Source organism: Arvicola amphibius, chromosome 6 (genome assembly GCF_903992535.2).
Source record: "Arvicola amphibius chromosome 6, mArvAmp1.2, whole genome shotgun sequence".
Lineage (NCBI taxonomy): Eukaryota > Metazoa > Chordata > Mammalia > Rodentia > Cricetidae > Arvicola > Arvicola amphibius.
The window spans coordinates 34,457,110-34,484,600 of NC_052052.2; the positions used below are offsets into that span (position 1 = coordinate 34,457,110).

Here is a 27,491-nt window from a genome sequence, read left to right on the forward strand (position 1 = left end):
TTTAGCTTTAGGAATGTAATCTGTTTTTAGCAAGGATGAGAAGGGTAAACTGCAAAACCTGTTGGCACTGTTTGCCATTCTTGGACTTGCTAGACAGAGCCTTTTAATGTAAAATACCTGATATGTATGTAGGATATTGTACATGCCCTCTGTGAAAGGGTCATTTGACATGCACCCCCCCCAGATCCACAGGTTGAGAACCACTGATCTAGGAGATTGGTAAACACACCTCGAAGTGTGTGTGTAGTGGAGTAGTGGGGGTAGTATTCCCAGAAGAGTTTAGTTAAAGGGATGGATGGATGATATACCTTGAGTATGGGTGACACCAGTTTCTACCCTGGGAGCCTAAGTGGAATAAATAAGGAAGAAGAGAGCCCACTAATACTGGCATTTGTCTTCCTTTCTACTCAGATGCTGAAGTCTCTGAAACCATGAACAAAGTAAATCTTTCCTTTATCAAGTTTTTGTTTCTTCTTTTAGGTATTTAGTCAACGTGACAAACACATACAAGATTGCACACTGAGACTTCCTTAGAAAACCTATGGAAAGATGAGGGAAGGAACCCCCTCAGGCAGAAACAGCTTAATTTATAGACCTGACATGGACTGTAGTTTAGGGGGGGGGGGTTTCAATCTCTGGCACGGGGTGAGGGAGGGGGGATTCCCAAATCAAACTACAAATCAACCCTTCCTGTACTAACTGGTAACCATGGACATAAAGAATAAGCCTGTGACTCTTGCTTACATATTTACTTGTGGGGATAGTGGTTATTGCTTTGGACACTTGGCCTTTATCCTTTCTTTGGAAATATTTTATGGGTTTAGTTAAATACTGAATAATACATATATAAGCAGTGATTTCTGCATGGCATCGCTTAATTTCTGTAATACCAACAGAAGTTTATTTTATGGTAAATGAAAATGTGTGTTGTCTTTTTCTATAACTTCAGAACATAGTTCTTGGACTTTTGGTTTTTCAATGTAATCAGAAAATATTTTCTTTGTTTGGTTTCTTTGGGCAGAATTATCCTCAACAGGATGTACTCAAATGCATGAGTTTGAAGGACCTACAGTGGTTAGTAAAATTGCAGATACTCTTCAAATAGTATAATATAATATATTAGAGTTAGGGGTATAGCAATAGTTTTTAGAGACTAACATTTCATTTGATGAAGTAGTAATTGAAAAGGGATATGTAGTAATTAAGAGAATTTTGTTGTCTTATTTTAAGAGGGATAGGTGTTTGGCACACTAATTGAAGATTATAACCAAGACAGAGACTTTGAGGTAATGGTAACAATACATGGATCAAAGAAAACTGTAATGAGCTTCATTTGATGTTAGACTGTATTGTCAGATATTACTGGCTTTGTTTCTAAGAGAAGATAATGAACCAGAGAATTTATGGTTATTTGCATAAACCCTGATTTCTGATTGTGTAGGTTTTTTTGTTTATTTTCCAAACATTCTAGTAATATTCCCTGTGATAGGGATGATTGGGAAATTATTGTTCCTTTTACTGTCCTTACCAGATTAGAGGTTTTCTTGTTCTACTAGAATTTAGTTCTTTTTTGTACCAAAGACTTTTGCACAGAATGTGATAATCTGGAGTCTTGGGTGTGAAATGTAGGCTTTATGGTATAAGGAATGATAAGGAAAATAGATCAGTAAGATCAGTTTCCATTCATTCATTCTGTGTATACATTTTCTGTCTTTTTAAAGATTTTTTTTATTGTATATTGTATATATAGTGTTCATCCTGCATGTATACCTGTATACAAGAAGAGGGCAACAGATCTCATTACAGATGGTTCTGAGCTACCATGTGGTTGCTGGGAGTTGAACTCAGGACCTCTGGAAGGCCAGCCAGTGTTCTTAACCTCTGAGCCATCTCTCTATCCCTATTTCTAATATTTTATGTCGATTATTTCCGATGATAGGAAAATGGAATATGCTACCCAAGCATATTTTCTGAATATCCTTTTCCATTCATGCTGTTATAAGAAAATACTGCCAACTGGGTAATTTGTAAAGAAAAAACATTACTCAATTTTGAATCTTGGAGATTCTAAGGTGAATGCACAGGCATTTTATGTCTGGTGAGGGCAATTTTGTTTTACCTTTGTGTAGCAGAATCTAGAAAGGCAAAAAGGCCATATGCCAAGTGAGGCCTCTGAAAAAGGCATTAATCTCACTTACGAAGGCAGGATCCCCTGTGATCTATTCACCTCTAAAGATCCAAATTAAGCCGGGCGGTAGAGGCGCACACCTTTATCCCAGCACAGAGGCAGGCGGATCTCTGTGAGTTTGAGGCCTGGGCTACAAGAGCTAGTTCCAGGACAGGCTCCAAAACTACAGAGAAACCCTGTCTCGAAAAACAAACAAACAAACAAACAAAAATAAAAAAAAAAAGAAAAAAGAAAAGAAAGAAAAGGGGGAAAAAGTAAAACCAGGGCTGGAGAGATGGCTCAGAGGTTAAGAGCATTGCCTGCTCTTCCAAAGGTCATGAGTTCAATTCCCAGCAACCACATGGTGGCTTTGTAATGGGGTCTGGTGCCCTCTTCTGGCCTACAGGCATACACACAGACAGAATATTGTATACGTAATAAATAAATAAAATAATAAAAAAAGATTAAAAAAAAGAAAAACCAATAAATTAACAAATCTATTTGCTTGGAATATCAAAAAAAAATAAAGATCCAAATTAATAATATTGTCACATTAGATTTTAAGCTCAAACACGAATCATGAAGGGGGTGCAAACATTCATAGTGTAGCAAATGAGGATAGTACAACTATGGTATGGACAAGAACAGGAAGAGGAAGTGCATCATGGGTCTCACTAAAACAGAGGCCAAAATCCTAAATAAAAGCCTCCAGGCCTAGATGATTTTGTTTGTGGGAATATTTCTGATTTAACAAATATGTACTGTACAAGTTCATTCAGAAACTCGAAGAGTTACCTGCTTACCACTTTTTGTGAAACCACCATAATTATAATATAAAAACGTGACAGAGACTTTATAAAAAGAAAGGTAGATACTATTATCCGTTATGAAAATCAAAGTATAAAGCAATGAATGTTGAGCTGGAGTCATGGCTTAGTAATAAAGAGCATTAACTACTGTTCCAGAGGACCCAGGTTTGGTTCTCAGCACCCACATAGCAGATCATAACTATTAATGGGTTTGATGCCCTTTTCTGGCCTCTGTGGACACCAGGTATATGTGTAGTACACAGACATGCAAGCAAAATACTCTCACACATGAAATAGATAAAATTAGAAATCAAGGAATACAGTTTTTAAACCTTAAAAGGTACTAATGAAATGTCTTATCATATAGGGACACTTGTTCAGTCCTAGGTCTTGCATGATATCAAGAGAGACCGACTCCTGCAATTTGTTCTCTGACCTTCACATGTGCTTTGTGGCATGCACAGACCTTCCCACTGTCGGAAGTAATAAAAAACAATCATGTTATACATATTGAAGATAACATAAATAACACTATGTTCTTTGCTAAGCACTCTCTGTTGTAATTATATGAATTCTCTCATGGTCAGCTCTTGATTGAGCATGATATTAGTCTAAGTCTACAACTTTGTAGATTTATAATTTTGACAGTTTACGTGGAAGAGCTAATCCTTAAGCGGAGCTCCTACAGCCAGGTGGTGGTGGCACAGGCCTTTAATCTTAGCACTCAGGGACGCAGAGGCAGGCAGATTTCTGTGAGTTCAAGGCCAACCTGGTCTACTGAGTGAGTTCCAGGACAGCAGGAGATGAGAGAAACTCTCTCTTAAAAAACAAACAAAAAAGAGGAGCTCCTATAATTTTGATTAATAATAAAGACATAGGATAGACATTACATTATCAGCTTAAAAATTTATTGTCAGCGTCTGGAGAACACTGGCTGATCTTTCAAAGGAGCTCGGTTCAATACCTCACATCCACATGACAGCTCACAGCTATCTGTAACCTCAGTTTTACGGGACCTGACACCCTCATAAAGACATGTATACAGGTAACACAAAAATAAAAAGAAGAAAAAATTTAAAAATTCATTGTCAGATTATAACAGTTGAACTATGTAGTGTAGCAATATCTGACAGACCAGTGGGATAGCCATACTCCTACACATATGACAGGTTTGATACTGCATGTCTTTTAAAAATTGGAGCACTTGGGACTAATTGATATCCTTGTACAAATTTGTATAATGGCACTTCTGTCTTCCATATGCCAAAACATTCTAGGTATATTAACAGACTTATGCATGTGTTCAGGTCTTAGGGAATAGATTTCATACATATACAAAAGATAATATGAAGGAATGTCTCATACATTTTAATAGACAAAATTCCATGGCAACAGTTTGAGTGAAAAGATTAAGAATGTCTTAAAGTATATAACTTAATAATTATTTAATATTTTATTAATAAACTAACAATTATTTGACAATATTTTACATTTTAGTTTTTAGTTGGTAGTTTGTAATTGTGCACCTTTAAAGAATACCAAATGTGCTTGATGTGTTGTCACACACCTTTAATCCCATCACTCAGGAGGCAGAGGCTCAGTGAGCTCCTGAACAGCCAGAGCTATTTAGTGAGACCCTGTCTGGAAAAAACAAAACAAGAAGCCTAACGTTTGGTACATTTATATATTATAACCTAGGCATGCAGTGCATGCATTTAATTCCAGCACTCAGGAGACAAAGGCAGGAGGATTTCTGGTCTACATAACGAGTTCCAGGACAGCCAGGGTTACATAGAAAGACCCTGTTAAAAACAAAAAAACCAAATCCCTTCATTTATACATTATATAACAATCACTCTAGGTTATCTATTACGTAAACATGTATCATTTCTTTTTAATAGAAAAATTAAAATCCTCAAGTGGCTCCGTGGATAAGAGCAATTGTTGCTTTTTCAGAGACTGGGGTTTGGTTCCCAAATCAGGTGATTCACAGCTGCCTGTAATTCTAGCTCCACAGGGTCCAATGCTGCGTTCTCTCTTCTCAGATATGCCTATGAGTGATCATGCACACACATATAAAAGTAAAATAAATCTTAAAAATATTTTCAGAGCTATCTTGAATTATAAAACAGAATATTGTTGACTGCATACTGTTTTATATTATTGACTACTATTTCTGTTGAATATAACAGTTACTCCTCCTTTCCTAACTTTATCCATTGACTGCTCTCTACCTCAATCTCTTTTCCCTCTCCTTTCCAACCGCTAGTAACCACTGTTCTCTTTTCTTGATGAACTTTGCATTTTAGGTTCTATATGTGTGAAATTGCTGTTTCAGTATCTGGTTTATTTCAATTATCATGATCTGTTGATTCATTCATGTTGTCACAAATGACAGTATTTTATCTTTTCATAGCTGAGTAGTATTTCTTTGTATGTAGTGTGTGTGTGTGTGTGTGTGTAATACTGCTTTTTCTTTGTTCATTTTCTATTTACTGATACTTAGGTTCGATGTATATCTTGGTTATTATATGAGTTCCAGTATTAAAATTATGTAGTTGGGCTTGTGCTTTTACCAGCTGAAGTCATTCTCGTCAGACTGCAGATACCTTTTTTAAATACCGATTTTGTATCTTTTGGATACTATGTACCTAGAAATGGGATTGCTGGATCATGTGGTAGTTCTTTTAATTATTTTTTAGAGGGAACATCATAGTGTTTTCCAGTGGCTGTATTAATTTATTTTCATGTGAACAGTATATAAGTCTTCACCTTTCTCTATATCCTTACTAGCAACTATTATCTTTTTTTTTGTAATGTATTGACTAGAGTATGGTTTTTATTTGCCTCTGATAATATTGCAGTTTCTCATGCACTTGTTGTCCATTTGTAAGTCTTCTGTTTTAGTTTTATGCTGCTGTGATAAAATACCATGACCAAAAGCATCTTCAGGAAGAAAGGATTTATTTTAGGTAACAGTTCCAGGATAGTTAATAATGTCTGGGAAGCCAGAGTGGCAGGAATTTAAAAGTTAGTTACATCTACAGCTGTAGTTTTTACTTAGCTCACTTTTTGACTGGTCCAGGACCCAAACTCAGGGAATGATACAGACCACAGAAAGCTAACTCTTTCCATATTGATTAATGGGCTCAAGAAAATTTTCCACAGACATTCCCACAGGTCAACTTGATTTAGACAGTTCTTCATTGAGATTCAGTTTCTACATGATGCTGGATTGTATCAAGTTGACAAAAGCAACTATCATATCTTTTTCAAGTGGTATTTATTTCTTTTTTCTTTTTCTTTTTTTGGGTTTTCGAGACAGAGTTTCTCTGTGGCTTTGGAGCCTGTCCTGGAACTAGCTCTTGTAGACCAGGCTGGCCTCGAACTCACAGAGATCCGTCTGCCTCTGCCTCCCGAGTGCTGGGATTAAAGGTGTGCGCCACCACCGCCCGGCCAAGTGGTATTTATTTTAATTCAGATTCTAATACCATTTGGTGTTTTGTTGTTGAGTTCATTATGTACTTTGGATAGTAACTCTGTCAGATATACAGATTATGAATATTTTCTCCCATGTGCATAATGTCAGGACAGGTTGTTCCTTTGCTCTCTTTTCTGTAAAGAATCTTTTAAATTTGAAGCTGGGCAGTGGTGGCGTACATCTTTAATCCTAGCACTAGGGAGGCAGGGGCAGGTGGATCTCTGTGAGGTCGAACCTAGTTCTGGTCTATAGAGCAAGTTCCAGGACAGGCTCCAAAGCTACACAAAGAAACCCTGTTTCCAAAAACAAAAACAAAACAAATATAACAAATGAAGTATAGTTCTAGTTACTTCTAATGACTCAAGTCTATAATCTAGCTATTTTGAAGATTGAGGCAGAGGATTGCAAATCTGAAGCCTGCCTATGTCACAGAGTGGGTTCAAGTTTATTTAGCAGGGACAATTTAATGAGACCCTGCTTGAAATCAAAAGTAAAATTCAAGGTGAGGAAATAGTTTCGTGATATACCACTTACCCATTCTTGGACTTGCAGGGGATAGAGAGGAATTTTTTTTAAACATTTTTTTTTTTTTTTTTTTTTTTGGTTTTTCGAGACAGGGTTTCTCTGTGGCTTTGGAGCCTGTCCTGGAACTAGCTCTTGTAGACCAGGCTGGTCTCGAACTCACAGAGATCCGCCTGCCTCTGCCTCCCGAGTGCTGGGATTAAAGGCGTGCGCCACCACCGCCCGGCTATTTAAACATTTTTAATGTAATATATTTTAATCATATTCTTTCCCTTTCTCTAGTTTCTTCCATGTTCTCCCTTTCCCTACCCAGGCAACCTCATGTTCTCATTTTCTCTTTCAAAAACAAAAAACAAAACACAACAACAAAAAAAAGCAAACTGGAGAATCAAGATGGAACAAGGCAGAAAACGATAAAACAAACAAACAAAAACAAAACATGGAGTTTTGTGTTGGCTGACTCCTCCTGGGCATGGGCCTGTCCTTGAGTGTGGTTTATATACCCAGTTACACTTTATTGGAGAAAACTTGTGTTTTAGGGAAGATTTTTATAAAAGAGGACTGGGAAGAACTGGGACTTTAAACATGAAAAGCAAGTTATCTATAGACCAGAACTAGGTTCAACCTCACAGAGATCCACCTGCCCCTGCCTCCCTAGTGCTAGGATTAAAGATGTACGCCACCACTGCCCAGCTTCAAATTTAAAAGATTCTTTACAGAAAAGAGAGCAAAGGAACAACCTGTCCTTTACTGACATTATGCACATGGGAGAAAATATTCATAATCTGTATATAAAACCTTTAAGGGGTATATAAAACCTTAGCTAGAATTATCCTTAATAGAGGTGTCTTTTTATGTATTACAGACACATAGTTTTTACCTTACATGTTTTAAGTTAGATGTATGTGGTTTCATATGTGGATGAGAGTGAGCATCAACATGGAGATGTGACTTCTCAGAATGATCCACCTTGTTTTTGGGGTAGGTTCTCTCACTGGGAACTGGGACTCCCCTATTAGATAAAGCTAGCAGACCAGCAAGCCCCCGAGATCTGTCTATAATACAGAGGCTGAGATAACTAGATCTTTTAATAATAAATTATTAATCATTTGGCTTTTTATATTGTCCCTGGGGAAGTTAGGTTCTCAGGCTTGCATGCTAAGTACTTTACTAAACTATCTTCTTAGTTTTATAATCATCTTTTGTTTTGTATTCTATGTATTAAAATGTTTGACTAAAATATTTTAAAGCATACTACTCTCTTGTTTTATATTCTTCATGCTAATGATATGAATCCTTTGTAATTCATCACCAATTAAAGACTGGTACAAAGAATCCCTAGAATCCATACTAGGAGGGTGATTGCATTTAGTAGGAAACATATTGCAATCAATCTATGAGATTTTCCTTTTAAGAAGAAAGAATGAAGAGCTCATATTGACTGTTGTTACCATTTTATTAATTTTTATAGTTTTCGTGCCTGTTATATAAACTTTTTGCAAAAGCTTTTTTGAAAACAATTAATATGAAAAATTACAAAAACCAAAGAATATGGTAATTGATAGTAATTGAGACATAAAATAAATAATTAAACATTTTCAAAGAATGTAATGTATAGGAAATGAGTAATAAAAAGAAGAAAGTTGGGGTGTTTTATCTAATAAAGATAGATTTTAACAATCAAATTATTTAATGTACACTTTCAAAACAACGCATTTTAAGCATTAGCAATTAAGTTGAAATGGAGAGCCTTTGAAATTTTGTTCGTTTGTTTTTTTGGTTTTTGTTTTTCGAGACAGGGTTTCTCTGTAGCTTTGGAGCCTGTCCTGGAACTAGCTCTTGTAGGCCAGGCTGGTTTCAAACTTACAGAGATCTGCCTGCCTCTGCCTCCTGAGTGCTGGGGCGTGCGCCACCACTGACCAGCGCCTTTGAAATTTTTAAGCTCACATTTGTGTCTTATATATTGTTGTCGTCTATTGCTATTTGTATTTTAGCATAACAGTAAAATCTCTTCTGAACGTAAAACATATTGGTAATGAAGGACTATTTCTGATATGGCTAAGTTAATGATCATAACCTAGTATATCCCTGGCTGTCTTAGAAATAAGTATATAGATCAGACTTGCTTGGAACTTAAGAGATCTGCATGTCTCAGCCTTCTGAGTGCAGAGGTTAAAGGTTTGCACCACCATGCCCAACTTTCATCAAATTTTAGAGGCAAGGGAAGAGACTACCGCATAGAAACATTTAAGTGTGCTATTATTAAGATAATGCTATATATTTCTTAGGCCATTGAGGCAGGTTCACACTATTCATATGGGCGCCTTTTTTGTCTAACTTGTTTTATGTGTTTTTTGTTTTTCAGAAGGAATTGAGCCTTCCAAGGAGAGGCAGCTTGTAAGTAGATGACCCTTGGCATTATGATTTTGTCTATGATGATCTCCTGATTGGGAACTGTCTTAAGAACCTATTGTTAATATTTATTGTAGAAATCTCATTCAAGAGTCCTGTTTTCTGGATGCTGGAAAGATAGATGGCTGACTGGTTTAGAGCAGAGGACCTGTGTTTAGTTCCCAGCACTCACATGGTGACTTACAGCCATCCATAACTCCAGTTCCAATGGATCTGATGCCCTCTTCTGAGCTCCATGGGCAGCGGGCACACTCAGGCATACGTGTGGTAATAGACATATATGCAGGGAAAACATTTATTTCCACTTAAGAAAATTATTTTTGTTTTCTGCTTATGTTTCTCATTAGGTCAGAGACTTTTCTTCAGTAATCTCCTTGTTCCAAGTTCCCTTCTCTGGCCCAAATTTTATGTAACAATTTGATAGAAGTGCTGACACATATCCATCCCAATTATATTCTAATTTTGGGGTGTTAAATCTGAAATTCTTTGTGTCCATATTCCACAACTTGACTGTGGTGAGGGGAATGGTTCTTCTGAAAAGTTGGAGTAAAGGTTGCCACATTAAGAGAGTAGATTAAAGCAGGTTCTCATTCTCTTTTATTTTATTCTGTATTTATGGTTAGTGGAAATTGGAAAGTAGTTTTTGTCCTTAGATTTTAATTTTTTATGTTTCGTTTGGTACTTTTTTCTTAAGAATTTTTGTTGATTCATTGCTGATTTGGCTAATTAGAATCTGGAATGTGTATTTAAAAGCACAATTTGGGTTTTGGAGAACTAACTCACTGGCAGTAGAATGTATGCTTAGCTCGGATGAGGCTCATGCATGAGGTTCCCCCTCTGGTGATACAGAGGAAGGAAAGGTAGATTGTGAATTTACTGAATTAGAATTTCTGTGCTAAGGCTCATCATTTGTTATTTGATTCAACTTTATGTAATTTACACTCATAGCAACATCCACTATAATTGAGTAAGGGTCAAAATTTGGAAAACACCAGGCTGAGGATATGTCTTAGTGGACAGTGTGCTTGCTGTACAAGCATGATAACCTGGTGTCAAATCCCCCAAATCCACCTAAAACTGGGATTGGTACGGATATCTATCTGTCTCTCTCTCTCTCTCTCTCTCTCTCTCTCTCTCTCTCTCTCTCTCTCTCTCTCTCTCTCTCATCTATCTATCTATGCTCTTCTGGGGAGATGGGAGGTGAAGGTAAGAGAATTTCTAGAAAAATAAGGACTGGCTAGCTGATCATGTACAGTAATAAACAACAAAGAGGCATTGTTAAAAACTGGAAGTTACCCTCTTTATCTCCACACATATTTCACACTTACACAAACATGCATGCCTATACATACACACCTGTGAGAGCACACACATGTCCACATACAATTTTGGTAACTATTAAAGGAATAGAACTATGATAAACAGTGGCTTTGAAACTTCTTCTTATGGAAACATGAGCTATTTTATATGAGGTGGATACTGTGGTATTGCTTGTTTTTAAGTATACAAAAGAGATTTGGTGTATTTGTGGATGAATCTGCTTATGCTATGACATGTACAATCAGAAGACAACTAGCAGGAACCCATTCTCTACATCATGGGGATTCTGAGGCTTGAACTCAGATTATCAGGGTCTATGGCAAATGCCTTTCTTTACTTTTTGAATTGTTTGCTGACCTTTAAATGTTGCTGTCTTATCTGGCGGTGGTGGCACATGCCTTTAATCCTAGCTTTAGGGAGGCAGAGGCAGGCGGATCTCTGAGTTCGATGCCAGTTACAAGAGCTAGTTCCAGGATAAGCTTCAAAGCGTTAGAGAACCCTGTCTCAATAAAATAAAATGCCTCCCTCCCTCCCTCCCTCCTCTCCCTCTCTCCCTCCCTCCCTCCCTCCCTCCCTCCCTCCCTCCCTCCCTCCCTCCCTCCCTCCCTCTGACACACTCTCTCTACACAGACACACCATATGCCTTTCCCCTTGCTTTTTTAATGAACTGGTTTAATTCAAGGTGATACAGAAGTCACAGTACAACAAAGATGTGTTTCAGTCCAGGCTATGGCAGAATTCCCTATTGAATTTGCTTTAAATTCACAGCTGAGGTGGTAGTAGCTGAAATGATAACTATAGAAAATAGCTACTTTGTGATTATTTATTTGTTTGTTTGTTTGTTTATTGAGGTAAGGTTTCTCTATAGCTTTGGAGCCTGTCCTGGAACTAGCTCTTGTAGACCAGGCTGGTCTTGAACTCACAGAGCTCCTCCTGCCTCTGCCTCCGAGTGCTGGGATTAAAGGCATGCACCACCACTGCCCGGCTGATTTTTTTTTTAAAGCAAAAGTTTATTAACGTAAAACAGGCTCTGTGGCAACCCTACATTCTACCTGTAGGTGATAAAAGATGTTAGTGGCAGAGAATGTTTATGTTCAAATGGGAGTGGAAGAGAGTCACCGTCACAAGGAACAACTAATTCTATTTGTGATCTAGGGATTCTTTCCCATGACCTTGGCTTTTAGCTCCTTAAATGTCTTCTGCTCCTCTTGTTTCCACTTGAAAACCTTGTCTCCCTTATTCACCTTCTTGGGCTATTTCAAGGACTTCTTTTTGCCACCTGTAGGTGATGTGAGCGAGCATGCTTAGTCTGTCCCTATCTGTTGCTTACCCCCACTGTCCTCCTTCCACTTGTTTCTTTTAAAGTATGAAACAGGTAATTTTGTTACTATTATTTAAGTATTTTACTTGTGTTAATACCTTTGTAATTAGGTTGTTTCCTCAATTTTTTAAAAACTGCTTTTTATAAAACTCATTAGTGTTTAATGTAACGGAATCTGGCTATGATTCAGAACTGGGATTCAGTCTTGACTGTATCACAGAATAGACTTTGTAAACTTAGACAGATCATTTCATTTTTACTAAATCTTTCTTCCCTATCTTTGAAAAGAAGGTAATGACACCTGCTTTTCCTTTCTAAGGATCACTTAAAAGTATGTAACGTTGCTTCATTAATTATGATTTTGTTCTGAGATGTATAATCTTTAAAATTGTTATTAAGCATCTTGGGTTAAGTTTAGATAAATTCTGTCTCAAGGCTGTATTTCTTTTTATTAAAGACTTTATTTTATGTATGTAAGTGTTTTGCCTGCATGTATGTAGTACATGCAACATGTTTATGAGGTGTCAGAAAGTTGACAGAGACTGTTCTTTTATTTTCTGGCCACCCCGACCCAAATAATCATAAAAAACTGTATTAATTACAACACTGTTTGGTTCAGGCGTGTTTCTAGCTAGCTCTTATAGTTTAAATTAGCCCATTTCTTGTTTTAAATTGATTTTTATTGAGTTCTACATTTTTCTCTGCTCCCCTCCCTGCCTCTCCCCTCTCCTTCAACCCTCCCCCAAAGTTTTCCAATTTACTCAGAAGATCTTGTCTTTTTCTACTTCCCTTGTAGATTAGATCTATGTGTGTCTTAGTGTCCTCGTTGTTGTCTATGTTCTCTGGGATTGTGATTTGTAGGCTTATTTTCTTTGCTTTATGTTTAAAAACCACTTATGAGTGAGTACATGTGATATTTGTCTTTCTGTGTCTGGGTTACCTCACTCAAAATAATGTTTTCTAGCTCCATCCATTTTCCTGCAAAATTCAAGCTGTTGTTATATTTTCTGCTGTGTAGTACTCCATTGTGTAAATGTACACACTTTCCTTATCCATTCTTTGGTCGAGGGGCATTTAGGTTGTTTCCAGGTTCTAGCTATGACAAACAAAGCTGCTATGAGCATAGTTGAGCACATGTTCTTGTGGCATGATTGAGCATCCTTTGGATATATACCCAAAAGTGTTACTACTGGGTCTTGAGGAAGGTTGTTTCCTAATTTTCTGAAAAATCGCCACACTGACATCCAAAGGGGTTGTACCAGCTTGCATTCCCACCAGCAATGCAGACATGTTCCCTTTTCCCCACAACCTCTCCAGCATAAGTTGTCATTGGTGTTTTTGATCTTGGCTATTCTTACAGGTATAAGATGGAATCTCAGAGTTGTTTTGATTTGCATTTCTCTGATCACTAGGGATACTGAACATTTCCTAAGTGTCTTTAAGCCATTTTAGATTCCTCTGTTGAGAGTTCTCTGTTTAGGTCTGTAATCCATTTTTTTAAATTGGATTATATGATCTTTTGGTGTCCAATTTCTTGAGTTCTTTGTATATTTTGGAGACTAGACCTCTGTCTGATGTGGGGTTAGTGAAGATCTTTTCCCATTCTGTAGGCTGTCGTTTTGTCTTGTTGACCGTGTCCTTTGCTTTACAGAAGCGATAATCTTGATTCTTATACACACACAGACACCCATGGCTAGGGTGATTGTTGCTAGAGTTAGGCCTTTTATAGAATATCAGGAATGGTGTAATTTACCATAGTCCTTTTAAAAGTTTGTTTTAAATCTTAACAAATCTCAGATTGTTTGCCTGGGTAGTTGGCTTAGTCCTTAAGAGAACTGGCTGCTCCAGCAGAAGACTCAGGTTCCCAGCGCCCACATCAGGTGGTTCACCACTACTTGTACCTGCACTTTCAGAGGACCTGACACTCTACTGGCCTCCGAGGGCAAGTGCATGCACATGTATGCAGGTAGAAAAATAAAACACATACACATAAATGAATATAAGTAAAGTTTTTACTTCAAAAAAAATCTCATGAAAATTTGAAAGCTTACATTATTTGTACTTTGAGGTTAGGAAGCCACATCTGAGAATTTCTTCACTGAATTGGTGGTTTCTCCTCCCTTCGAGTTCTCAGATGTCTTACAAACCATGGGCATTTCAGGAATAGATCTTCAATATTTTCCATAAGATTTGACCCTATAAGCTAAATACCAGGCCAGTTTTCCAGGGAAGATAGGATTTTAACTGCCATACAAAATTATCTGTACGTCTTAAAACTGTCTTGTTAAACCTGATTGAATTAATATCATTTTCAAATATATTATAGGCATTTTAATTATGGACATTATAGGCAAATGCTCAGTTGCAAAACTTTTTTTTAGTTATAATCTAGTGTTAAAAAAGAGGAGACATTATTCCTATTTTAGATAAGTATATTGCTTTAAAAAGTGATGAGACTTAGCAAGTCTTCCTCGTTGGAGGAGGGCCAAAGAGAATGAGAAGTGATTTATCGGTGTTTCATACACAGGAGTGGAGGCTATAAACTGAAGTGTTATAAATAGCCTGAGGAGAAAGATAATAGGCTTCTTTTATATATTAGAAAATAAATGTTAAATGAATATTTCTAACAAGTAACTACAGTCTTTCCTCAACTTATTCAGTCCTGTATATTAATTTTCATTTTACTGGTTCAAACGTTAGCAGTCTGCTTCTCTACTAAAAAGAGTTCTGGAAATTCTGACTCACTCCACTGGAATGGTCTGGAAGTTCTCCAGTTGTCCTAGTGATACTTACCCAAAGCCTGTGCCAAAGACTCTATTCTTTGACATGTCAATAGTTTCAGATACCCGCTGACTCCTTTGCCATGTGCTGAGATAAGAACACAGACTGGCTGTTAATTTATTCTTTAGCTTTCAAAGAGGCATCACTGTGAAAGAGGGTCTCTGTAGATAAGAGATTTGAAATAATTATGGCTATTTTACTGACAATTTTCAAATGTGAATATTCTAATAAAAATCCATTAAGAGGATACAGTTAACAAATGAATTAAATTGCTTAATGCTATATAAAGTTGAAACACCTGGATAGTGGTGGCACCTACATTTAATCCCAGCACTTAGGAGGCAGAGGTAGGTGGATATCTGAGTTTAAGGTCACCTTGATCTATAGGACAAGTTTCAGGATAGTCAGGACTACATAGAAAAACCATGTGTTGAATCAAACAAACAACCTCGCGCTCACACACACAAAGCATCGAAAGAAAAAGGGAAAAACAAAACAATAAAACCAAGCCAGGAATTGAGAGCAGTGTTTATAGAATAGCTTTTCCTAGAGATAGTGATGTATCTGATTTATAAAATGTGATGAATATAATTATTACAGAGGAAACAAACCTAAAATGTCATTTTTTTAAAAAAAATTCATGTACTTTATATATACACCAGAAGAAGGAATCTGATCTCATTATAGATGGTTATGGGCCACCATGTGGTTGCTGGGAGTTGAAGTCAGGACCTCTGGAAGACTAGTCAAGTGCTCTAAACCACTAAGCCATCTCTCCAGCCCCTAGCTTCATTTTTTTTTAAGGAGCTTAGTTTGTGTTTGTAGAATTTAGCAGATCTATAAAGTAAATTATATATCTCACAGGCCTTTTCCTTCCACCTAACTTGTGTGATAACACAGACCACAAATATTTCTGTGGATGAATAGGCAAAGTTGGACATTTCATTTGCTGTACTACCTCCTATTGAGGCCTGTGGTTATTCCAGCTCTCCCAATGCTGGCAAAGACACAGGGATATTAGTACATGCACTTCAATGCCAATAAACTTATTCTGTCTGGTAATGTGGGGTTTTTGTTTGTTTGTTTGATTGGTTGTTTTGTTTTTGTTTTGTTTTTCGAGACAGGGTTTCTCTGTGGCTTTGGATCCTGTCCTAGGACTAGCTCTTGTAGACCAGGCTGGCCTTGAACTCACAGAGATCCGCCTGCCTCTGCCTCCCGAGTGCTGGGAATTAAAGGTGTGCGCCACTGCGGCCCATCTAGTCTGTCTGGTAATGTATTAACCTCTGTAGGTAAAAGTTGTATCTTCTTTGATGTTAGATAAAGGACATAAAATGACTTCATATTCTTAAAATTATTAATTATTAATATTTTTCATTTTCAATATTTTTGTTTTGGTTTTGTTTTTTCTGAGATAGGGTTTCTCTGTAGTTTTGAAGCCTGTCCTGGAACTAGCTAACTCTTGTAAACCAGGCTGGCCACAAACTCTGAAACATCCACCTGCCTCTGATTCCCAAGTGCTGGGGTTAAAGGTGCGCGCCACCACTGCCCAGCCCATCTTAAGTATTTTTTAAGAAATTTCATGTGTTGATTTTCATGGTTACTATTGCAAAGTAGTCTAGAGAAAAATCAATTTGCTATTGTTTTCAGACACTTTTACTGAATAGTATACCTCAGAAATTTCTACCATTGTTTCTAGTGTCAGAGTGTTTTGGTTCAGCAATATGGCTGAAGATAGGGATATTTTGGGCTAATAAAATTCATAATAAGCTAACTAATAACAAGAATTGAGGCGAGGTTGATTTTGAGCTTACCAATTTGGCTTATTCTCTTGTTTGGATTTGGATTGTTGTTTGAAATAATGAGAATATTAATAATACATATTTTATAGGGCTTCTGTGAGTATGGGTATTGCCTGGGAAGTACTTATACTTAGGTTTTAATCTACTTGAAAGATTTCTGTGCCGGGCGGTGGTAAAACACACCTTTAATTACGGCGCTCGGGAGGCAGAGGCAGGAGGATTTCTGTGAGTTCAAGGCCAACCAGGTCTATAGAGCTAGTTCCAGGACAGGCTACAGAGAAACCCTGTCTCGAAAAACAAAACAAAACAAAACAAAACAAAAACAAAAAGTTCATACCCCAATATAAGGTTTTTCCCCTGACCCAGCAAACCAAACCAATGATAGATTTATGGTGCCAGTGACCCTGGCATGTTTTGCTCTGGGTGCGGGAGAGGACACGTTGGATGAGAGACAGACAGATATGCCATGTGGAGAGAGCTTAGGTGTAGAGTATTTAGTGGGCATTGGGAGGGTATAAAGGTAAGGCAATATGGGGGAGAGAGAGATAAAGGAACAGAGAAAAGGAGGAAAGGCGGGGGAGAAGGTAGAGGTTACCTCTTCACAGAAAGAATGGACAGAGAGAGAAAAATAGAGAAGAGGCGCAAGATCAGCTTGCCTGAGTGGGAAAGGGGAGACTGGGAATGAGCGAAGCTTTTCTTTTAAAGGGTCGGGGTACCCAGGTGACAGGGCAGACCAGCATATTATAATTTGGACAGTGTGTGTGAGATGTGTCCTTCATCAGGACATCTATAGAAGGATCCCATGGAACAGAGAGGCAGCTTTTGCTCTGGTTATGTTAGGGGTCCTGGCATGACCATGTCTTTAGCAAGGTAACCCCCCCCCCCCTCCACAAACCCAAAGGCCCTGAGCCTCTAAGGTAATAACTTGGAACTGGCAACTTACTGGACCAGTAGTTGATCTAGTCTGGCAGAGAGCTAAAAGTCCAGGTTTAAAAGTAAAATATTCCTGGAAGTTCTTCAGGATCCCAAAGAGTATACGGGGAGAGACCAGAGAACCACATGGTCTTTCCTTAAGAGGAAAGACCTGTTTAGCAGGTAGGTGTCGTCTTGAGCATCTCTGGGGAAAGGAGCTGCCCTTTTAGTAAATATTGATTTATTAATATATATTAATATTTATAATATATATATTTACTTGTAGGGAGAACTACACAACTGACTCCTGAATGTTAGCATGTAGTCTTAATCTGCCCTTCGTCTTAAGCATGTTTTGTTTGACGTATGTGCATCTTGTCTTAGAATTTCCCTAGACAACAAAGCTTATGCAAAACTTAGTTGGGTAAAATCAGGCACACTGTGATATTCCTTAACAGAAAATTTGCGTTTGGCATTGTCCCTTTTGGAAGCTTAGTTAGGATATTTTAGGGATATGGAAATCAACTTGCTAAAGGTGTAAGGTAGAGAACAAATAACAAAGGTCCTTGGCAAAGGGAAGGTGAGTTCTGCTGTTGGAAAGTCTAAAATCATCCTTAATGTGCCCTGTATTTTCTTCCACGGAACCTAGTGAACCCACACCCATTGTACAATTACTGTTTTTTTTTAACCTTTATTTTTATTTTATGTGCATTGGTGTTTTGTCTTCATATTTGTGTGAGGGTGTCAGATCAGATCCACTGCAACTGGAGTTACAGACAGTTTGGGAGCTGCCTTGTTGGTGCTGGGAGTTGAAAACAGTTGGTCATACTATGCTGTGTAGATAGTTAAGAGCCTATCACAGTTGACTGGTGTTCTGCAGCAAGGGATGATACATACCTCTTACTTAGAGTTTTTTTGATTGCTTATCATTCTACAGGTCAGGCTGTTTTTCTCAGATGATTTACTAATATTTAGATGCCTCTCCTTTAAAATAGAAAGATGTATAATAGTAGCCAACAACTCCACAGTTCTTTCTGCTGTGCACTTTTCTGTTTTACATATTCATTTATATTGGCTACCTTAAATTTTACAGATGGAAAACTAAACTTAATAGTTTACATGAAAGTCTTACATGTCTTTCATGTAAATGGTTTCTATGATGGTTATTGGATCAAATTGCATTAGTTTCTGAGCTTACAATTGTTTGTATTATTATGAAGCACGTATTATTTTGCTGTGTAGGTAAAGATGATCGTGAATCTGATCTTTCTGCCTCCACTTCAGGTCTAGGTATTACCATGCCTGGCTCCTCTGGACTTACTTTCTTAGCTTTTCTTACTACATTTCTGACCACAGGTTATTGAAGTGATAAGAGAATAATGGAAATTAAATAAAATTGATGCCAAAATTTTATGGATGTAGGTTATTTAAATTGGTCAGTTTTAGAATTTGAATAACTGTGCTTAGAGTCTTAAAATTAAAGTCCTGTTATCTTCCACCAGGCCTGAGTTTGAGAATGAATAATGTTGCAGAAATACCTATTTATTCTTAGCCTATTAATTTACCAATTTGGGATCTGTAAGAGGCTTTCATCCAATCCCCTGCTCCCTGCAACAGCTGTTTGTATCCTGCCCCACGGCTCCTGGGTTAATAGTATTTCTGACACAGTGCGAGTTTTCAAGTTGGTATGTATAATTTCTGCCAGAGCCTTTGTTGCTGCCAAGTCTGAGGGTACAGCTGATTTGTGGGGGAGGGTGCTTGTGACTATGAGGGAACAAGGTGCTCTCTGGGTCTGATTTGCTGCAGGCTGAGTGTGAATGATGTCAGGAAGATCAGAGGACAGCTGATTCATTTAAGATCTGGAACTTTTCCCTCTCTTGGGCTCTTAGTTTTTGTGAGGGGATTCTGACTGCCATGCTGATTACTTTTTGTTTGTTTGTTCTTTGAGAATAATGCCTTAATGTTACCCATGAGTTTGGGAATCTTTCTGTGTTTTCACTGGCTAAAACGCCCCTTATGTGAGAGAAGTGTCTGCTGAGATTCCAGTGTGAGAGGCAGATCTTGAGTAGTCAGGAGAATGATGAAACGGAGGAGAGAGAGACTGGGAGCACCGTGCCTGCGGATTCAGTAAGGAGGTTGGGGTCTCTGACTCAAAACAGGCAGATGTAAGAAAAATAACTAATGCCAAGTAACTTCTTCGTTTACTTGGATGAAGACTCTGCCTTGGAAATGTCTGTTAGGAAGAGGGTGGAGCTGACTTTGTCCATTCAAGGTCAAAAGAATGGTCATTGGAGGGACCTGTGGTGTTTTCAATTCAGATGTAATTGTAGGTGTTCCTAGGTGCTTGGGGAAGCTGGTGAACAGTGAACCTAGTTTTCCCTTTGCCTTGAAAGCAAGTTTTTAAAGCTATTTTCAAAGATGAAAGTAAAAGCCTTAAGAATATGTGGAAAAAAAGAGGGGGTGGATGAAAAGCATTCCTCCATTGCCTTGTGGTGTGGAGGGATATATTTCTGCCCTTGGCCTGTCAGTTCCTAACTGCAGGCCTCCCTTGCAGATCCTTCAAATTCTTTTTCTCCTTTGCCTAAGACAGAAACTATTAGGTGAAGACTACATAGCTGAGAAATGAGGAGGAGGTTTCTATTTTCAGGGTTATTTCCTCAAGATCTCCTCAGGTTTATTTGGTAAGGAAGAAGTATTGAGAAAATTGTTGATTAAATCATGGACAGGGAAAGAATCCTAGTGCCCATGTCTCCTCAGTATGTCTTGAGCTATGCCTTAAATCCCAGAGTGGAATGAGCACACTTTCTTCCTGCATATTGGTGCTCACAGTGACTTTTTGTGGGTTGAGACCCTTAGCATGTTCATCGATTGAATTACTAATTCACTAGTTCCTAGAAAATAGCACTCATGAATTCCAAGTATTCAAATATTTTCATATACTTTGAAGAAGAAAACAACAACAACAACAAAAACCAAAATGGGATTTACCAGACTGAGACTAGAGTAAAAAGATCACAAAAAGAAGCATAATCAATCAACTGAAGTAGTATAGTAATTAAAGTAAATATGACTTGTTTGCTGAGCTTGAATTTTTAAATGGCGTTTGTAAACTTTCAAAAATTTAAGTGCTTAACAACTAAGATTTTTGAGCTAGTGCACTGTATTGGGAGTCTTGTATCTGTTTTAGCGGTAAATTTGAAAAATGGCCCTGATGAAGGAGCTAATAAGTAGTTTATTAACCCTTTTCCCTCCCTCCTTCTCTCCCTCCCTCCCTCTTCCCCCCTCCCCTTCTCCCCCCTCCCTCCCTCTCTCAGATAGGAATTTTCTGCATAACCCTGGCTTCCTGGAATTTACTCAGTAGTCCAGGCTAGCCTCAAACTCACAGAGATCACCTGCCTCAGCTTCCCCTGTGTTGGGATTAAAAACATGTTCTTTTATTCAAACAATCCTTTGTAGACTACAGCCCATTGTATAATTAATTTGCAGAGTAGTAATTAGGAACAAAATGAAAATGAGATTAGGTTTTTACAGATTTTTTTATAATCCTGATAACATAGTCATTAAGATAACTAAACCTCACATTATGTGATAATATTTAAGACTGCCAAGTATGGTGATGGGTTCTTATAATTCTAGCTCTATGGGAGACTCAAGAACACCACAAGGTAGAGACCAACTTGAACAACTTAATGAGATGGCTCAAGAAGAAAGGTTTAAAAACTTGGCATTATTTTGCAGGTTAACTAACATAGAGTTGTTTATTATCGGGCCTAATGAATCATAGCTTACATATGAAGGGAAAATAGGTTGCATTTGTCAAAATTTAGGTATGCTTATAATTTATTTTACTGTTCAGGACAGTAGCTTGCTTTGTAGTCCAGACTCATGATTTTCCTGTATCAGCCTTCCAAGCACTGAGATTGTAACAAGTACCTTTGTGTGGGTTAGGTTTTAGTCTGTGTGCTGTTTGCCAGCATTGGTACTGATGTAGAATATTTTTTAACCACTTACTTTTCTTAAGCCTCTCACTTAAATTTAATTCACTTTGCATATGCATCTTTTTGCTGGAGAAATTAACACTGACCCTGTTTTTGTTTTTGTTTTGTTTTGTTTTTACTATGATACCCTGTCAGAATCTCTACTCTTTGCCGAGGAGCCGATGTAAGTCAGCACATGTTCTCACCCTCATCGGCTCCAGTCTTCTCCCTGGCTAAAGTCCCATTTAGTGCTGATTGTGTGCTGGCTACTTCTCCTCTTGTCTTTTTCTTGAACCCTCAAGCCCACAGCAGCCCCTGCAGTCCCTGTTCCAGCCGTATACTGCAGTGGAGGTAAGGAAGCCTGCAATGAATTGATTTGGTTATTGGCAGTTGCTTCTGGTCTCATAGATAAAGTTTGTACTCTGCTTCTTAGAAGTGGGAAGAATTTGGTAAGAGGCTATAAAAGTGTTTCACGGATCTCTACTATATTCAGATTTCTGAAGAATGTAGAGTAGCATATAGGTAATAAGTAGTTTTGTGGGCACCCTAACCCTGTGACTGCGACTACCTCATAACTCGTCTATATGTTACGTAGCGGAAATATCTGAGTATAGAACTTAGAGAGGTGGATCAGGAGTTAAGAGCACTGTTGGTGTGGAGGACCCGACTTTGATTCCCAGCACCCACATGGCAGCTCACAACTCTAACCCTAGTTCCAAGGTATCAAGCAAGCATGCAGACAAAAGATTCAGAAAAATAAAGTAAAAAATCGTTAAATACACATGCTTAAGACTAAAAACAGGTGAAATGATTTGTTCCAACTGATGAAAATAGCTCTCCTTCTACCTTCTTCCTTTTCGTATATCCAGCACTGTTTGAATATATGCTGTTAGGTACTGCATTAGGGTTAGGAGACAAAGCAGTGACTACAAAATGATGATGTCCCCTATCCTCAGAGAAATTAGGTTATAGTGGAAGGGGACAGAGTTAATGAGTGAATATGAAACACAATATCAGTATAGATGGAGTAGAAATATGAGAACCTGGGTTGACCATCCTCAGTGTATTGACAGTAGAAAAGACTTCAAAGAAGTAGGGCCAGGCGGTGGTGGGGCATGCCTTTAATCCCAGCATGGGAGAGGCAGAAGCAGGTAGATCTCTGTGAGTTCAAGGCCAACCTGGTCTACAAAGCAAGTTCAGCCGAGAAACTCTTCTTCTAAAACACAACACCAAAAATATACAGTTCCTTGTGTTGTAGTAATCCCCAACCATAAAATTATTTAGTTGCAACTTCATAACTATAAATTATAAATTGTAATGTAATATGTGATATACAGGATATCTGATAATGCGACCCCTGTAAAAGGGTGGTTCAACCCCCAAAGGGGTCGTGACCTACAGGTTGAGAAAGAACCGCTGGTCTAAGAGCTCTCTTCCTATGTGATTTGTGCAGCAAGGTTCCATGAAGCTGGTGTGGCATAAACTAAGTGGGAAATACAGTGAAATGAGGTCCGAGGAGTAATATGGAGCTGGTCAGATTAAGTGGAGCCATTGTATGTGTATTTGTTTTTATGTTGGGTAAGGTGAGTAGACATGAAGTGTTTAAAACCCAAGAATTTATGCATATGTAAGTTCCTCTGAGACAGGCATGGTGACACAATTCTGAATTCTCAGCACTTGGGAATTGGGAGCAAGGAGGGTCAGGAGTTCTAGGCCAACCTAGGTACATAGTGAGTATGTACATACAGGCAACTGTAGACTGCATGATAGTTTATCTCAAAAGTAGTTAAAGGAGAGTTGGGGAGATGGCTCAGTTTGTAAAGGTACTTGCAGCCAACACTGAAGACCTCTTGTCAGCCCCCCAGAACTCACATGGTGGAAGGGAAAGAGCTGAGTACCTGAAAGTAATTCAACATAGTCCTTTAACCACCACAAATGTGTAAAATAAAAGTAAATGTAATTAAAATTATCACTCTGGCTATAGTTAGAATGCTAATGGCATTATCTAGGTAAGATAGGTACCATTATTCTTTGTTGTTTGTATTTGTGAGGATCTTTGCATATGAGTGTGCAAATATGGACACATGCACTTTCATGTGAAGGCCAGAGGTAGGTGTTGGGTATCTGCTTCAGCCATTCTCATTATTTTAAGACATAAGCTTAACCTCAAGCTTATATATTCAACTAAGCTGGTTGGCCAGTGAATGAAATCCAGGGATCTATTATTAAATTAAAGTTTAATAACAGATTAAAAAATTGCAGGATAGATAGTTATATAGTCAACGAAAGAGAAGCAAAATCTGGGTAACAGGTAATATAATTAGCAATTAAGAGCATATTAGTGATTTATGAAGTCATCTGTGAATTCCCGTTGATAGAAAATGAAGACATGTCAAAAGACTAAGTCAGTAATCTGACTTTGAGAGAGCAGGGAGGTAATGAAGATCTAGCAGAGTAAAGATGGGTGAGTAATTGCTTAGAACCACAAAGGTATCTTGGAAGCCGGTTGGGGGTGAAAGTTTCTAAAGGGAAGATTGAGTGATCAAAATGTATATGCAAAGCTTTCTACTAGAAAAATTAACTGAGAAGTCAAATGGTTAAGTAATTTTTACTTACAGGGTGTTCAGATTTAAATGACATAATTTGATTTTGGAGATCAAAATCTTTAGGTCTTGGGATAGACATTGCACAGTGCCAGGAGCCTGACCCTTCCTTCAGGCACCTCTTCCTGTGTGTGGGCTTGGCACAGACAATGAGTTGAATGACATACGCAGTATAATGTGGGTTTAGTCTTCTTGGATTAGTTAGCACCACTTGGATTGGTAACGCAACCTTATCTTACATTGATCGACATAATGGAAATGTGAAATTTGCTGGTGTTTGGTAGCTTGTTTGCATGTTTGTTCACTGTATTAGTGTTTGATTCCTTTTTTTTCTACTTGGTGTAAAATACTAGGTCAGTGTGTGACAAGATGGTTTTGATTGTTTACAGAATATTTTTTGTGTGTCTTTAAACAATCTTAAGATTCTAGGATGTACTTATTAAACCATTGGATCTTTTTAGAAATTACTTTTAATCTTTGGTGTGACTTGAACAGAATTTGGATGCATTTCCCCTTTTTTGAGGTAATACTTCTGAGTATTCTGCTTGAGTTCTATGCATTGAAGTTTTTATAATCAGCTGGGACTGTGGAGTGTTGTGACTGTGTGTTATGTGGAGGAGCATGCCAGCTCCTTGATTTCTCTAGCAGTTTCCTTATTTTCTTTCAGTGATTAGTACTCAGTTAAAGCCTTGGGAGGTACCCAACTTCGCTTTGCAGATTTCCATAGTTCTTTCTGTAGCTCTCTTCCTTCTGGTACTCTGTCTTGAAAATTCTAGCCAACATTAGTCTCTCCAAATTCTGTCTCCTCAATTTAGAGATTTTTGGGCTCTTTTGCATATCCCCTTCATGTGTTGCTTCCTAGAAATATTCTCAAGGTAGTGAACTGGAGCAATCTTAGTGCTTATTCTGCAAGTTTCCCTTCTGTTGAATGTTGTTTTACATATTTTTCCTGATTTTATTTTAAATGGGGTTCGGATATGTTGCTCAATGTGGCCTTAGACTTATGGATTAAGTGATCCTTCAGCTTCAGCCTCCTTAGTAGTTGGAAGTACAGCTGTATACCACCATACCTGACTGATTGTTGGTTGGTTTATTGGTTGGCTGGTTGATTGGCTTTAAAAACAGAAGTAAATCTGATTAGTTTCCTCATCATCTAGAGGAACAAAAATCTAATATTCTTAATTTTTGAGCTCATGTTTTTGTTATCAGATATTGATGTTTGATTCATATTTGTTAAACCTTGTAAAAATGTACCAAGTTCTTTTTATTTGTTTTATCATGCTTTATCAAAAAAAAAAAAACCCAAAAAACCATAAAGTGGGGCTGGAGAGATGGCTCAGAAGTGCATTGTCTGCAACAGAGGACTTGAGTTCATTTCCCAGCAACCACATTGTGGCTCACAACCATCTGTAATGAGACATGGTGCCATCTCCTGGCCTGCTCGGATACATGCAGGACGAACACTATATATATTACAATATAATAAATCTTAAATAAAAAGCTATGAAGCTGGACATAGTGGTGTATACCTATAAAATTGTCAATTCTTGGAAAGTGAAGCCTGAAGGACTTGAGTTCAAAGCCAACCATGAGGCTCTGCTTGAAATAAAATAAAAAGCAAGAAAAAGTTGAATAATAAAATTACTAAAGAATAAGAGGCCAGACGGTGGTGGCGCATACCTTTAATCCCAGCACTCAGGAGGCAGAGGCAGGTGAATTTCTGTGAGTTTAAGGCCAGCCTGGTCTACTGAGTGAGTTTCAGAACAGGCTCCAAAGCTACAGAAAAGCCCTGTCTCAAAAAAAAAAAAAAAAAAAAAGGTTCAGAGATCTCTTTCTTTCTATTGAGAAATCTTTGTTTTGCTTTGTTTTGTTTTTTGAGACAGGGTTTATTTGTTTAGCCCTGACTGTTCTGGAACTAGTTTTGTAGACGAGGCCGGCCTCAAACTCAGAAGTCTGCTGACCTCAACTTTCTAAGTTAAGCTGGGGTTAAAGGTGTGCCACCATTCCTGGCTCACAATAAATTTTTGGCAAATTAAATGCGAGACCAGGTACTATGACCCAGTTGCTTTCATTTTAGGGATCAAAGCTTGACTCAGTATCCAGAAATTAAGAAATACAGTACAACACATATATCAGGTTAAGGACAAAAAACACACAATCATCTCAATAGATGGAGAAAAGCCTTTAACCAAGTTCCACATCCCTTCATAATAACAATTAAAAAAAAATCCCTGAGGAAAATTTAAAAGCAGCATACCTCAACATAATAAAGTCCACACATGACTCACCAGTAGCCGGCAAGCCCTCTAAAACAAGGAACAACACAAAGATATCCACTTTCTCTGTTCTTAATATACTATTTGAATTTTGGCTAGTGACAAGAGAAAGTAAGAAAGGGATACATATAAAGAAGTATAATTACCGTCATTTACAGATGACATGATCCTATTTTTCTTTGCCATTCATTTGTATCTGTGTATGTATGATAATGCATATGTGCCATGGCACATACATATTTACAAAAAAACCCAAAATCACGTGCAGCACAAACAAAAATATGTAGCCCAGTAAAGCCAAGATACTATGTTTCCCTTTACAGAAGAAGTTTAGACTCCCTTCTCCCCCTTAGACCCTAGTGCATACATTCAAGGAACAGTTCCTGAATTAAATATTCTTCCTATGGACATTTTATAACCATGATATATTTACATTTAAGACCGTAAATTTATAAATACCACCACCTGGCTCATAAATTTAATTCATTTTTCAACTCCTGTCCCTGTAATGTCTTATAGCACAAAGATCTGATAACCCAAAAAGTAAAGGAAATGAGAACAAAAATAGATAAGTAAGATTGTGTTATATGAAAAAACTTCGTGGCTGGGTTGTGGTGGTGCATGCCCTTAAACCCAGCACTGCAGAGACAGAGGAGGGTGGATCTCTGAGTGTGAGACCTGGTCTACAGGACAATCACAGCTGTTACACAGAGAAAACCTGTGTCAAAAACTGCCCCCTGCCCTGCCAAAAGTATTGTATGGCACAGATAAAAAGCCTATTCTTAATTACAGGAGAAAATTATATAATTAAGAACCTGACCCAGATAAACTAAAGGTGGAAAAATTGGAAAACACTTTATAAAGGAAATAAGAAGGGGCGTAGAGTAATGGCTCAGTGGTTAAGAACACTTGCTAGTCTTGCATAGTACACGGGTTCAGTTCCTACCACCTGCAATAGTGGCTTACAACCTTCAGTTACTCCAGTCCTCAGGAGTTTAATACATCCTCTGACCTCCACAGGCACCAGACACACAAATGCTACGCATTTACACACATGAAAAACACATGCATAAAATAAATCTAAATAAAATTAAATATTCCTTGATAATAA

General features: G+C 37.8%; 1 protein-coding gene across 4 annotated transcripts in view; it reads left to right on the plus strand.

Moving 5' to 3' along the window:
• Positions 1–27,491, plus strand: part of Mast2 (microtubule associated serine/threonine kinase 2) — a 117,839-nt gene that overhangs the window by 40,492 nt on the left and 49,856 nt on the right. For 3 of the 4 annotated variants that reach the window (XM_038332467.1, XM_038332469.1, XM_038332466.1), the window contains exon 4: positions 9,345–9,376. In XM_038332467.1, the coding sequence (XP_038188395.1) occupies positions 9,345–9,376 (32 nt within the window). Of the gene's footprint in view, positions 1–9,344; positions 9,377–21,667; positions 21,853–27,491 lie in introns of those variants that run through there. The other variant, XM_038332470.1, reaches the window with a different exon arrangement.